This window comes from Salmo salar, chromosome 15 (assembly GCF_965601325.2).
Source record: "Salmo salar chromosome 15, fSalSal1, whole genome shotgun sequence".
NCBI lineage: Eukaryota > Metazoa > Chordata > Actinopteri > Salmoniformes > Salmonidae > Salmo > Salmo salar.
This window is the reverse complement of record NC_138305.1, coordinates 61,814,157-61,829,095: the sequence shown is the minus strand read 5'-3', so window position 1 is coordinate 61,829,095 and position 14,939 is coordinate 61,814,157. Positions and strand designations below refer to the sequence as shown.

The window sequence follows — 14,939 nt, the reverse complement described above, 5'->3', positions numbered from 1 at the left end:
ATGTCCATGTTATGGGATTTGCTCCATTGGTTTTGTTGGTATGCCTACATTATGCTCAAATAGCCACAATAGCCTATTGGCTACTGTCGAAAACTGTAAGGGTACATCATGGCACATAGATAGTGTCCTGTTAGTAAGTTACCTTCCAGCTCATCATCGGGCCACCAGCCCAGGTCACAGGCCTGACAGGTGAACTCATCCCGGAGGATCTCATTGTCCTTACAGGTGGTGCAGATCCAGCAGCAGCTCACCTCACCCTTCCTGATCACCTGATCACACAGAGGTCAGGGGTCAACTCCAGAAGTCACAAGCTTACAGTCAAAACAATAACAAACCACAACCCCACACCCACACAGTACCAACCCCAATCAGATATAAAGACAGGGAATTAGCATCTAATATGGCTTTGATGGTGCATTTTTAGGCCCTTTGCTCCACCCTTAGCTAAAACAAATGAGTCAATTCTGGTGCATATTATAAGAACCAATGGTGTAACAGTTTTCCCTTAGTCGCGCACAAATGATTTCCCAAAAGACAAGGTCAGTTGCATTTACATTATCCTGTTCCTAAAGTGGATGTTCTCAGAGTTGTGATATGTAAAACAGGGTGATGCACAGCACAGGGCAGTAAACAAAGTGTTAGAAAGCCCCACTAAAGCAGACAGGAGAGTGTACATGCACCCTATGGGGGGCTATTGGCCAGGCTGAATAATACTGGCCCTGGTTGGAGAGACTCAAGGTGTTTCCTCAAGATACTGAAGGCTCCACAACATTGTGTTAAAACACAATGAAAATCACTCCTTTTCAACCAGGGATGAAATCTGCACATAAATTCCTGGACTAGGGATAAATTTACAGAGATACAGTGCCTTGCGAAAGTATTCGGCCCCCTTGAACTTTTCGACCTTTTGCCACATTTCAGGCTTAAAACATAAAGATATAAAACTGTAATTTTTTGTGAAGAATCAACAAGTGGGACACAATTATGAAGTGGAATGAAATTTATTGGATATTTAAAACTTTTTTAACAAAAATTATTCAGCCCCTTTACTTTCAGTGCAGCAAACTCTCTCCAGAAGTTCAGTGAGGATCTCTGAATGATCCAATGTTGACCTAAATGACTAATGATGATAAATAGAATCCACCTGTGTGTAATCAAGTCTCCGTATAAATGCACCTGCTCTGTGATAGTCTCAGAGGTCCGGTTTAAAGCGCAGAGAGCATCATGAAGAACAAGGAACACACCAGGCAGGTCTGAGATACTGTTGTGGAGAAGTTTAAAGCCGGATTTGGATACAAAAAGATTTCCCAAGCTTTAAACATCCCAAGGAGCACTGTGCAAGCGATAATATTGAAATGGAAGGAGTATCAGACCACTGCAAATCTACGAAGACCCGGCCGTCCCTCTAAACTTTCAGCTCATACAAGGAGAAGACTGATCAGAGATGCAGCCAAGAGGCCCATGATCACTCTGGATGAACTGCAGAGATATACAGCTGAGGTGGGAGACTCTGTCCATAGGACAACAATCAGTCGTATGCTGCACAAATCTGGCCTTTATGGAAGAGTGGCAAGAAGAAAGCCATTTCTTAAAGATATCCATAGAAAGTGTCGTTTAAAGTTTGCCACTAGCCACCTGGGAGACACACCAAACATGTGGAAGAAGGTGCTCTGGTCAGATGAAACCAAAATCGAACTTTTTGGCAACAATGCAAAACGTTATGTTTGGCGTAAAAGCAACACAGCTCATCACCCTGAACACACCATCCCCACTGTCAAACATGGTGGTGGCAGCATCATGGTTTGGGCCTGCTTTTCTTAAGCAGGGGCAGGGAAGATGGTTAAAATTGATGGGAAGATGGATGGAGCCAAATACAGGACCATTCTGGAAGAAAACCTGATGGAGTCTGCAAAAGACCTGAGACTGGGACGGAGATTTGTCTTCCAACAAGACAATGATCCAAAACATAAAGCAAAATCTACAATGGAATGGTTCACAAATAAACATATCCAGGTGTTAGAATGGCCAAGTCAAAGTCCAGACCTGAATCCAATCGAGAATCTGTGGAAGGAACTGAAAACTGCTGTTCACAAACGCTCTCCATCCAACCTCACTGAGCTCGAGCTGTTTTGCAAGGAGGAATGGGCAAAAATGTCAGTCTCTCGATGTGCAAAACTGATAGAGACATACCCCAAGCGACTTACAGCTGTAATCGCAGCAAAAGGTGGCGCTACAAAGTATTAACTTAAGGGGGCTGAATAATTTTGCACGCCCAATTTTTCAGTTTTTTATTTGTTAAAAAAGTTTGAAATATCCAATAAATTTCGTTCCACTTCATGATTGTGTCCCACTTGTTGTTGATTCTTCACAAAAAATTACAGTTTTATATCTTTATGTTTGAAGCCTGAAATGTGGCAAAAGGTCAAAGTTCAAGGGGGCCGAATACTTTCGCAAGGCACTGTAACTTAGTTCAAATCAAATTAAACAAACGCGTCAGAGCAGAAACATAGACAGAGCAGTTCTCTATGAAACTGGGTCCTGGGAATTCCTGACGGACTGGTTCAGGACCTTTCCCAATCCAGCCTGGTCCAGCCTGGCTCAGCCTGGTTTGGCCCAGTTGTGTCTGTACCTTGATCTGTCCCCTGGAGCAGGGATCACTGCAGACGGAACGGACCATGTCGCTGTTGTTCATCCACAGCTTCCAGTCATCGATGTTCAGTATGCCCTCGTGCCACGAGCCCACCTGCTGGTAGTCATAGCTACCGTCACCCACACTCTGCAGGTTCATGATGTCATACCTGAGAGGGGGAGAGGAGATGGGGTGTGAGACAGTTAAAGAGATGGATGGAGGGGGTAAAAGAGTGGGAGAGGAGATAGGTGGGAGATAGATGGAGGGGGTGGAAGAGGGGGAGAGCATATAGGGTGAAGGGGTGAGACAGTTAAAGAGATAGGTGGGAGATGGATGGAGGGGGTAAAAGAGGGGGAGAGGACATAGGGTGAAGGGGTGAGAGACAGTTAAAGAGATAGGTGGGAGATTGATGGAGGGGTGAAAGAGGGGGAGAGGCACAGAGAGAGATTATGGGAGAGAGAGAGTTAAAGACATAGGTGGGAGATGGATGGAGGGGTAAAAGAGGTGGAAAGAAGATGGGGTGAGGGACAGTTAAAGAGATAGGTGGGAGATGGATGGAGGGGGTAAAAGAGTGGGAGTGGAGATAGTTAAAGAGATAGGTGGGAGATGGATGGAGGGGGTGAAAGAGGGGGAGAGGCACAGAGAGAGATTATGGGTGAGAGACAGTTAAAGAGATAGATGGATGGAGGGGGTAAAAGAGGGGGAGAGGACATAGGGTGAAGGGGTGAGAGACAGTTAAAGAGATAGGTGGGAGATGGATGGAGGGGGTGAAAGAGGGGGAGAGGCACAGCGAGAGATTATGGGAGAGAGAGCGTTAAAGACATAGGTGGGAGATGGATGGAGGGGGTAAAAGAGGTGGAAAGAAGTTGGGGTGAGGGACAGTTAAAGAGATAGGTGGGAGATGGATGGAGGGGGTAAAAGATTGGGAGTGGAGATAGTTAAAGAGATAGGTGGGAGATGGATGGAGGGGGTGAGAGAGTGGGAGTGGAGATAGGGTGAAGGGGTGAGAGACAGTTAAAGAGAGGTGGGAGATGGATGGAGGGGGAGAGGCACAGAGAGAGATTATGGGAGAGAGAGTTAAAGAGATAGGTGGGAGATGGATGGAGGGGGTGAAAGAGGAGGAGAGACACAGAGAGAGATTATGGGAGAGAGAGAGAGAAAAACAAAGCAAGGACAAGAAATTGAGATAAAGGGAGAAAGGAGAGAAAATAAGATGCAGTTATCTTAATGATAACAAGTCTCTTGCTTAGAGCAGACTCCTTTTTCCAAAATTACTTTAACATCTTACATTCAATATACACTGCTCAAAAAAATAAAGGGAACACTAAAATAACACATCCTAGATCTGAATGAATGAAATAATCTTATTAAATACTTTTTTCTTTACATAGTTGAATGTGCTGACAACAAAATCACACAAAAATAATCAATGGAAATCCAATTTATCAACCCATGGAGGTCTGGATTTGGAGTCACACTCAAAATTAAAGTGGAAAACCACACTACAGGCTCATCCAACTTTGATGTAATGTCCTTAAAACAAGTCAAAATGAGGCTCAGTAGTGTGTGTGGCCTCCATGTGCCTGTATGACCTCCCTACAACGCCTGGGCATGCTCCTGATGAGGTGGCAGATGGTCTCCTGAAGGATCTCCTCCCAGACCTGGATTAAAGCATCCGCCAACTCCTGGACAGTCTGTGGTGCAACGTGGCGTTGGTGGATGGAGCGAGACATGATGTCTGATGTTTGGCCCTGTCCGGGGGTATCATCGGATGGGGCCACAGTGTCTTCTGATCCCTCCTGTCTCAGCCTCCAGTATTTATGCTGCAGTAGTTTATGTGTCGGGGGGCTAGGGTCAGTCTGTTACATCTGGAGTATTTCTCTTGTCTTATCCGGTGTCCTGTGTGTATTTAAATATGCTCTCTCTAATTCTCTCTTTCTCTCTTTCTGTCTTTCTCTCAGAGGACCTGAGCCCTAGGACCATGCCTCAGGACTACCTGGTATGATGACTCCTTGCTGTTCCCAGTCCATCTGGCCGTGCTGCTGCTCCAGTTTCAACTGTTCTGCCTGCGGCTATGGAACCCTGACCTGTTCACCGGACGTGCTTGTTGCACCCTCGACAACTACTATGATTATTATTATTTGACCATGCTGGTCATTTATGAACATTTTAACATTTTAACATCTTGACCATGTTCTGTTATAATATCCACCCTGCACAGCCAGAAGAGGACTGGCCACCCCTCATAGCCTGGTTCCTCTCTAGGTTTCTTCCTAGGTTTTTGGCCTTTCTAGGGAGTTTTTCCTAGGGAGTTTTTCCTAGCCACTGTGCTTCTTTCACATGCTTTGCTTGATGTTTGGGGTTTTAGGCTGGGTTTCTGTACAGCACTTTGAGAATATCAGCTGATGTACGAAGGGCTATATAAAAATAAATTTGATTTGATGTCCCAGATGTGCTCAATTGGATTCAGGTCTGGGGAACGGGCGGGCCAGTCCATAGCATCAATGCCTTCCTCTTGAAGGAACTGCTGACACACTCCAGCCACATGAGGTCGAGCATTGTCTTGCATTAGGAGGAACCCAGGGCCAACCGCACCAGCATATGTTCTCACAAGGGGTCTGAGGATCTCATCTCGGTACCTAATGGCAGTCAGGCTACCTCTGGCGAGCACATGGAGGGCTGTGCGGCCCCCTAAAGAAATGCCACCCCACACCATGACTGACCCACCGCCAAACCGGTCATGCTAGAGGATGTTGCAGGCAGCAGAACGTTCTCCACGGCGTCTCCAGACTCTTTCACGTCTGTCACATGTGCTCAGTGTGAACCTGCTTTCATCTGTGAAGAGCACAGGGCACCAGTGGCGAATTTGCCAATCTTGGTGTTCTCTGGCAAATGCCAAACGTCCTGCACGGTGTTGGGCTGTAAGCACAACCCCCACCTGTGGACGTCGGGCCCTCATAACACCCTCATGGAGTCTGTTTCTGACCGTTTGAGCAGACACATGCACATTTGTGGCCTGCTGGAGGTCATTTTGCAGGGCTCTGGCAGTGCTCCTCCTGCTCCTCCTTGCACAAAGGCGGAGGTAGCGGTCCTGCTGCTGGGTTGTTGCCCTCCTACGGCCTCCTCCACGTCTCCTGATGTACTGGCCTGTCTCCTGGTAGCGCCTCCATGCTCCTGACACTACGCTGACAGACACAGCAAACCTTCTTGCCACAGCTCGCATTGATGTGCCATCCTGGATGAGCTGCACTACCTGAGCCACTTGTGTGGGTTGTAGACTCCGTCTCATGCTACCACTAGACTGAAAGCACCGGCAGCATTCAAAAGTGACCAAAACATCAGCCAGGAAGCATAGGAACTGAGAAGTGGTCTGTGGTCACCACCTGCAGAACCACTCCTTTATTGGGGGTGTCTTGCTAATTGCCTAAAATTTCCACCTGTTGTCTATTCCATTTGCACAACAGCATGTGAAATTTGTCAATCAGTGTTGCTTCCTAAGTGGACAGTTTGATTTCACAGAAGTGTGATTGACTTGGAGTTACATTGTGTTGTTTAAGTGTTCCCTTTATTTTTTTGAGCAGTATAGTTAGCCGTTTTTCATGTAAAGACTCTTACCAGGGCACAGAATCCAGATCTATTGTGATTATGGTACCATGTCTGAGAACTAGCCCTGACCTCTGGCTGAATAACAGGTGACTGGGGCTATTTTTCACAAGTCTGTCAGGGATAGATTTGATTTGGATTTGATTTGATTTGTGACACTGAGAGGACTGACTGCACAGGCTGTAAGTAGAAATAACTGCTGCAGCACACGGATACATTTAATCTGTTCCAGTAACAGTCCATTATGATTATGATTCCATATGCTCTGTGTATGTGTGTGTGTGTGTGTCCATGTACAGTATGTGTATGTATGTCCATGCATGTGTGTTCATAGTCATTTCACACAAAATCTGCTTTATAAAAACAGAGTCGCACACTCCATATCTACAGTGCCTTGCACAAGTATTCATCCCACTCGCGTTTTTACTATTTGTTGCATTACAACCTGTAATTTACATGTATTTTTATTTGGATTTCATGTAATGGACATACACAAAATACTCCAAATTGGTGAAGTGAAATGAAAAAAATAAACTTGTTAAAAAAAATATATATTTAAAAAAAATGGGAAAGTGGTGAGTAAATATGTATTCACCCCCTTTGCTATGAAGCCTCCAAATAAGATCTTGTGCAACCAATTACCTTCAGAAGTCACATAATTAGTTAAATAAAGTCCATATGTGTGTAATCTAAGTGTCACATGATCTGTCACATGATTTCATTATATATACACCTTTTCTGAAAGGCCCCAAAGTCTGCAACACCAATAAGCAAGGGGCACCACCAAGCAAGCGACTGCACCAAGCATGCGGCACCATGAAGACCAATGAGCTCTCCAAACAGATCAGGGACAAAGTTGTGAAGAAGTACAGATCAGGGTTGGGTTATAAAAAAATATCAGAAACTTTGAACATCCCACAGAGCACCATTAAATTCATTATAAAAATAAAAAAAAGAATTTGGCACCACAACAAACCTGCCAAGAGAGGGCCGCCCACCAAAACTCACGGATCAGGCAAGGAGGGCATTAATCAGAGAGGCAACAAAGAGACCAAAGATAACCCTGAAGGAGCTGCAAAGCTCCACAGCAGAGATTGGAGTATCTGTCCATAGGACCACTTTACGCCGTACACTCCACATAGCTGGGCTTTACGGAAGAGTGACCAGAAAAAAGCTATTTCTTAAAGAAAAAAATAAGCAAACCGGTTTGGTGTTCGCCAAAAGGCATGTGGGAGACTCCCCAAACATGTGGAAGAAGGTACTCTGGTCAGATGAGACTAACATTTAGTTTTTTGTCCATCAAGGAAAACACTATGTCTGGCGCAAACCCAACACCTCTCATCACTCCGAGAACACCATCCCCACAGTGAAGCATGGTGGTAGCAGCATCATGCTGTGGGGATGTTTTTCATCGGCAGGGACTGGGAATCTGGTCAGAATAATGGATGGCGCTAAATACAGGGCAATTCTTGAGGGAAACCTGTTTCAGTCTTCCAGAGATTTGACACTGGGACGGAGGTTCACCTTCCAGCAGGACAATAACCCTAAGCATACTGCTAAAGCAACACTCGAGTGGCTTAAGGGGCAACATTTAAATGTCTTGGAATGGCCTAGTCAAAGCCCAAACCTCATCCAATTGAGAATCTGTGGTATAACTTAAAGGTCGCTGTACACCAGCAGAACCCATCCAACTTGAAGGAGCTGGAGCAGTTTTGCCTTGAAGAATGGGCAAAAATCCCAGTGGCTAGATGTGCGAAGTTTATAGAGACATAACCCAAGAGATTTGCAGCTGTAATTTGCAGCTGCAAAAGGTGGCTCTACAAAGTATTGACTTTGGATGGGGGGGGGTGAATAGTTACGCACGCTCAAGTTTCAGTTTTTTTGTCTTATTTCTTGTTTGTGTCACAATAAAAAATATTTTGCATCAAATGATACAAACCTCCCAAAAATCAATTTTAATTCCAGGTTGTAAGTCAACAAAATAGGAAAGATACCAAGGGGGTGAATACTTTCGCAAGCCACTGTATAACCTCCCAGTAATTGTTGGATAAAAAAACCTTTTTTTCCCTGTTAGTCAGCACCTCTACACTAAATAATTTTCTCTGGGTGTGTGCCAGCTCATGCTTTTTATTACACAAAATCTGCTCACCAACAGTTCTCCATCGCAACGTCATCCCCCCTCCCCCTCCCCGTCCCATCCATCCCAATCTCCCTCCTCACCTGCCAGGAGTGTCCCCATTCTCGTCGAAGTACACATCCTCCCCTGACACCCCTCTGAACGTGATCTTGAGCAGGTAATCCAGCAGCTTGCTGCCGTCAATGGGGTCCATGGCCTCACACAGGCCTGGCTGGCCAGGGCACAGCTCACTGTGCATGTCATGGAGGCCGTGGGCCATGGCATAGATAGCATTGATGACGAAGCCCATTTTACTGTCCTGGACGTAGTTCTCATGAAGACTCTCATTGCCTGGGGATTAGTAGGAAATTACCAGAATGTCAAAATGGTGGTTTGGAATATGTTGATGTTGTTTTTCTAAGGACTGTGGCCGTTTTGTTTGTTTGTGCTGGATTTACAGTGCCGTATCAATGTGTAAATGTAGGCACACATAATATTGTACGGCAAGAGAATTGTACAACTTCCTTCTCACTCAACCCATAAACAACTGAGTTTGGAATTATAATTTGATAAAAAAAATACAACAAAACATCTCTCTCTTTTGCAGCACAAAATAACTGGCACACACTATACAGTAGATCACAATAAGGTGTCCAGAAGCTTATTAATTTCCCCCCCAAAGGATACAGAAGATGGAGGAATCTTGAGGAAGCAACAGTAAAGTCTGTGGACACCATATTGTGTAACAAGCATTTTTGGTTAGCCAGCTGAAAGCATTGTCAAGCAAAGGGAATAAGGCAAATATAGCACTAATAGGGACATTTTTAAAAAGAGACATTCGTTCACCCTTCTATCATACCATACCTGAGGTGCCACTCCATATCTGTTTTCTTCTTATAACAGCTTAAATCTCATACATTTTCTCTCCTTATTTTCCCATTGTTACTCAATACATTTAGAAAAAGGCCATCTTTTGTCTGTGGTGATCATGCAGATAGTCAGCGGAGGGGATAATCTACAGTGGCTTGCGAAAGTATTCACCCCCCTTGGCATTTTGTTGCATTACAACATTAAATTAAAATTGACTTTTGGGGGATTTGTATGATTTGATTTAGACAACATGCCTACCTCTTTGATGATGCAAAATCATTTTTTATTGTGAAACAAACAAGAAATAAGACAAAAAAACTGAAACTTGATCGTGCATAACTATTCACCCCCCCCCCCCCTTCCCCCCCAAAGTCAATACTTTGTAGAGCCACCTTTTGCAGCTACAAATTACAGCTGCAAATCTCTTGGGTTATGTCTCTATAAACTTGGCACATCTAGCCACTGGGATTTTTGCCCATTCTTCAAGGCAAAACTGCTCCAGCTCCTTCAAGTTGGATGGGTTCTGCTGGTGTACAGCGACCTTTAAGTCATACCACAGATTCTCAATTGGATGAGGTCTGGGCTTTGACTAGGCCATTCCAAGACATTTAAATGTTTCCCCTTAAGCCACTCGAGTGTTGCTTTAGCAGTATGCTTAGGGTCATTGTCCTGCTGGAAGGTGAACCTCTGTCCCAGTGTCAAATCTCTGGAAGACTGAAACAGGTTTCCCTCAAGAATTTCCCTGTATTTAGCGCCATCCATTATTCTGACCTGTTTCCCAGTCCCTGCCGATGAAAAACATCCCCACAGCATGATGCTGCTACCACCATGCTTCACTGGGGGATGGCGTTCTCGGGGTGATGAGAGGTGTTGGGTTTGCGCCAGACATAGCGTTTTCCTTGATGGACAAAAAACAAAATGTTAGTCTCATCTGACCAGAGTACCTTCTTCCAAATGTTTGGGGAGTCTCCCACATGCCTTTTGGTGAACAACAAATGTGTGTGCTTATTTTTTTCTTTAAGAAATAGCTTTTTTTCTGGACACTCTTCCCTAAAGCCCAGCTCTGTGCAGTGTACGGCTTAAAGTGGTCCTATGGACAGGGACTCCAATCTCTGCTGTGGAGCTTTGCAACGCCTTCAGGGTTATCTTTGGTCTCTTTGTTGCCTCTCCGGTTAATGCCCTCCTTGCCTGGTCTGTGAGTTTCGGTGGGCGGCCCTCTCTTGGTAGGTTTTTTTATGGTGCCATATTCTTTCCATTTTTTAATAATGGATTTAATGGTGCTCCGTGGGATGTTCAAAGTTTCTGATATTTTTTTATAACCCAACCCTGATCTGTACTTCTCCACAACTTTGCCCCTGACCTGTTTGGAGAGCTCCTTGGTCTTCATGGTGCCGCTTGCTTGGTGGTCCCCCTTGCTTTGTGGTGTTGCAGACTCTGGGGCCTTTCAGAACAGGTGTATATATTCTGAGATCATGTGACACTTAGATTGCACACAGGTGGACTTTATTTAACTAATTATGTGACTTCTGAAGGTAATTGGTTGCACCAGATCTTATTTAAAGGCTTCATAGCAAAGGGGGTGAATACATATGCACGCACCACTTCTATGTTTTTAATTTTGTAGAATTTCTTTGAAACAAGTTATTTTTTTCCTTTCACTTCATCAATTTGGACTATTGTGTGTTTGTCCATTACATGAAATAAAAATAAAAATCGATTTAAATTACAGGTTGTAATGGAACAAAATAGGAAAAACGCCAAAGGGGATGAATACTTTTGCAAGGCACTGTATATAGAACACATCTCTCTCATACAGTGGTGATCAACTGAACAGTGTGTTTCAGTGACTCATTCTTCCTTGTTCTCTCTTCACATTGCAGTACTTTTTAAAAAAACAACCCAAGAGTTTATGCATTAGAGTTTGACTGATTTGACCCTACCCCAGGCTTTCTCTGAACACAGCAGCCAATTTGGAGCATTCTATTTATTTCACTTGTCTGGTGGTAGTACAACAGGCCAACATAATCCTCAGAGCTAGCACCAGTCAAACTCTACAAGTCTTGCCAACGTGAAGTGGAGATCTTTAAGAAGAGAAAATAACATAAGACATACAGCAAACTATAGCTACATTACACTGCTCTGCAATTTTGTAATGTTTGTATGCTTGGATCAAGCTATTTTGGTTTACTTAAGTCTTAAGAGAGTGAGGTATTACACAGTAGTACATGTGTAATACCTTCATGTTGAGGTGAATACACTCACAATAACATCAACCCTTAAAATAGTTTTTCTTAGAAAATGTTTGAACGCATGCCTATCAAGCATCATTTCAGGTGTTAAATGTAATCACTATGTTAATCATTGGCGGGGCAACAACTCAATTTACCTAGATCACCTTTTGTTCGTAAGCAGAGAGTATTTGGAGAAGGAAAAAAGGGAGACAATACATTATCATACAATTGCTAGCCTATGTTCAAAACATTAAGATTAACTATTAATTTGTCCTCAGCCTAACTCATCATGTATTGACATTACAATAGAAAATACTGTATGGTCTTTATGGGATGATTGTATGTATTTTTTCTTCCCATTGCTTTTGTTGATTCCCAACCTAACCCCTGCTCAGTCCTCATGGCTCTGGGTAGCCTAGTGTAGTTTATTAGTGGTTCTCACCAGAGCAGACTTTCTTGTATTTCTTAATCTCCTGTGGATGTCCGGCCAGCCGGCACTGGAAGCGGTACTGCCAGAACTCTGGGAACCAAGGGTTCCGTATGTTGGTGTCCAAACGCAGCTTCAGGAAGTAGTCATCAAATGACTTTACTTCCTCTGACTGCAGCTTCATGGTGATCCCACCTTCTGCTTCCTGTTCGTACCCCTCCACCACCTCATCTCGATCTGCCCATCCATCACTAGAGAGAGAGAGAGAGAGAGAGAGAGAGAGAATACTGAGCACACAGATAATGAACTGTATTTGGATTGTGAGATTGATCAAAACTTATGTATGACAATAAAAGGGAAGAGCAAGTTCATTCTGAAAAAAAAAACATTCATTACAATGGAAAGACAATAAAATGATTTACTAAATAATTGTCTGTGTTACATTTCCCCATTAACTCCAAGCATCTGCCTCTAACCCTAGGAAGCTCTTTGCTACCTTCTCCTCCCTCCTGAATCCTCCTCCCCCTCCCCCCCCCCTCCTCCCTCTCTGCGGATGACTTCGTCAACCATTTTGAAAAGAAGGTTGACGACATCCGATCCTCGTTTGCTAAGTCAAACGACACTGCTGGTCCTGCTCACACTGCCCTACCCTGTGCTTTGACCTCTTTCTCCCCTCTCTCTCCAGATGAAATCTCGCGTCTTGTGACGGCCGGCCGCCCAACAACCTGCCCACTTGACCCTATCCCCTCCTCTCTTCTCCAGACCATTTCCGGAGACCTTCTCCCCTACCTCACCTCGCTCATCAACGCATCCTTGACCGCTGGCTACGTCCCTTCCGTCTTCAAGAGAGCGAGAGTTGCACCCCTTCTGAAAAAACCTACACTCGATCCCTCCGATGTCAACAACTACAGACCAGTATCCCTTCTTTCCTTTCTCTCCAAAACTCTTGAACGCGCCGTCCTTGGCCAGCTCTCTTGCTATCTCTCTCAGAATGACCTTCTTGATCCTAATCAGTCAGGTTTCAAGACTGGGCATTCAACTGAGACTGCTCTTCTCTGTGTCACGGAGGCTCTCCGCACTGCTAAAGCTAACTCTCTCTCCTCTGCTCTCATCCTTCTAGACCTATCTGCTGCCTTTGATACCGTGAACCATCAGATCCTCCTCTCCACCCTCTCCGAGCTGGGCATCTCCGGCACCGCGCACGCTTGGATTGCGTCCTACCTGACAGGTCGCTCCTACCAGGTGGCGTGGCGAGAATCTGTCTCCGCACCAAGTGCTCTCACCACTGGTGTCCCCCAGGGCTCTGTTCTTGGCCCGCTCCTATTCTCGCTATACACCAAGTCACTTGGCTCTGTCATATCCTCACATGGTCTCTCATATCATTGCTATGCAGATGACACACAATTAATCTTCTCCTTTCCCCCTTCTGACAACCAGGTGGCGAATCGCATCTCTGCATGTCTGGCAGACATATCAGTGTGGATGACGGATCACCACCTCAAGCTGAACCTCGGCAAGACGGAGCTGCTCTTCCTCCCGGGGAAGGACTGCCCGTTCCATGATCTCGCCATCACGGTTGACAACTCCCTTGTGTCCTCCTCCCAGAGTGCTAAGAGCCTTGGCGTGACCCTGGACAACACCCTGTCGTTCTCCACCAACATCAAGGCGGTGACCCGATCCTGTAGGTTCATGCTCTACAACATTCGCAGAGTACGACCCTGCCTCACACAGGAAGCGGCGCAGGTCCTAATCCAGGCACTTGTCATCTCCCGTCTGGATTATTGCAACTCGCTGTTGGCTGGGCTCCCTGCCTGTGCCATTAAACCCCTACAACTCATCCAGAACGCCGCAGCCCGTCTGGTGTTCAACCTTCCCAAGTTCTCTCACGTCACCCCGCTCCTCCGCTCTCTCCACTGGCTTCCAGTCGAAGCTCGCATCCGCTACAAGACCATGGTGCTTGCCTACGGAGCTGTGAGGGGAACGGCACCTCCGTACCTTCAGGCTCTGATCAGGCCCTACACCCAAACAAGGGCACTCCGTTCATCCACCTCTGGCCTGCTCGCCTCCCTACCTCTGAGGAAGCACAGTTCCCGCTCAGCCCAGTCAAAACTGTTCGCTGCTCTGGCACCCCAATGGTGGAACAAGCTCCCTCACGACGCCAGGACAGCGGAGTCAATCACCACCTTCCGGAGACACCTGAAACCCCACCTCTTCAAGGAATACCTGGGATAGGATAAAGTAATCCTTCTACCCCCCCCCCCTTAAAAGATTTAGATGCACTATTGTAAAGTGGTTGTTCCACTGGATATTATAGGTGAATGCACCAATTTGTAAGTCGCTCTGGATAAGAGCGTCTGCTAAATGTCTAAAATGTAAAAAAAAAATGTAAACTCATGAGCAGGAGTTCAGACATTCATCCAGTGACAATTGGGCGTTCTGCTAGCCGTGGCAATAGTGTTAGTGCATTCTAGCTGCATACTGATCTGATAGAACTGTTGGAAGATGGGAGGTAACCTGTATCCAACCAACAAGGATATCAGTTAGAATAGTCTCACTGTCTTGTTACCCTCATTGACAGCGTTCTTTCAGACCAGGCCACACGAAGAGAGAAGGGGACAAAAGAGTAGCAGAACATTTTTTTTTGTCTTTTTTTGTTTAGTTTATTTGATCATTTAAAACAAGGTACACATACAAAATGATGCACTTTATTAAGAATCGTCTATGGTAAACACAAACACGTATATGACTTATTTCCATTGTGGTCCTATGTCATATCCTTCCCACCAATCAAATTCCACTGCAATGTTCTGCTCCTTTGCTCTTCAAGGTATTAGGCAGTGGCCTTTAAGTCTACCATAGTTTCTATGGAATCTATAGGGATCTTTAGCCCCTTAGCTTGAGCTCTGTGACAACTGAATATTCCCAAGGGCTCTCTCCAATACTATCTCCATCTCTATGTGGATCCGTGGATGCTGGTGGGAGGAGCTATAGGAGGAAGGTCTCGTTTATTCCATTCCAGCCACTACAATGAGCTCGTCCTCCTATACCGCTTCCCATGGCTTC

The 14,939-nt window shown here is 45.2% G+C and overlaps 1 protein-coding gene across 3 annotated transcripts in view; it reads right to left on the bottom strand.

The window, feature by feature from the left end:
- Positions 1 to 14,939, bottom strand: part of LOC106571779 (metabotropic glutamate receptor 1) — a 68,902-nt gene that overhangs the window by 17,207 nt on the left and 36,756 nt on the right. For all 3 annotated transcript variants that reach the window (XM_082961930.1, XM_045695888.2, XM_082961929.1), the window contains exons 4-7: positions 11,892 to 12,127; positions 8,453 to 8,699; positions 2,630 to 2,798; positions 143 to 269 (exon numbers count right to left, since the gene is read on the bottom strand). In XM_082961930.1, the coding sequence (XP_082818056.1) occupies positions 143 to 269; positions 2,630 to 2,798; positions 8,453 to 8,699; positions 11,892 to 12,127 (779 nt within the window). The remainder of the gene's footprint in view (positions 1 to 142; positions 270 to 2,629; positions 2,799 to 8,452; positions 8,700 to 11,891; positions 12,128 to 14,939) is intronic.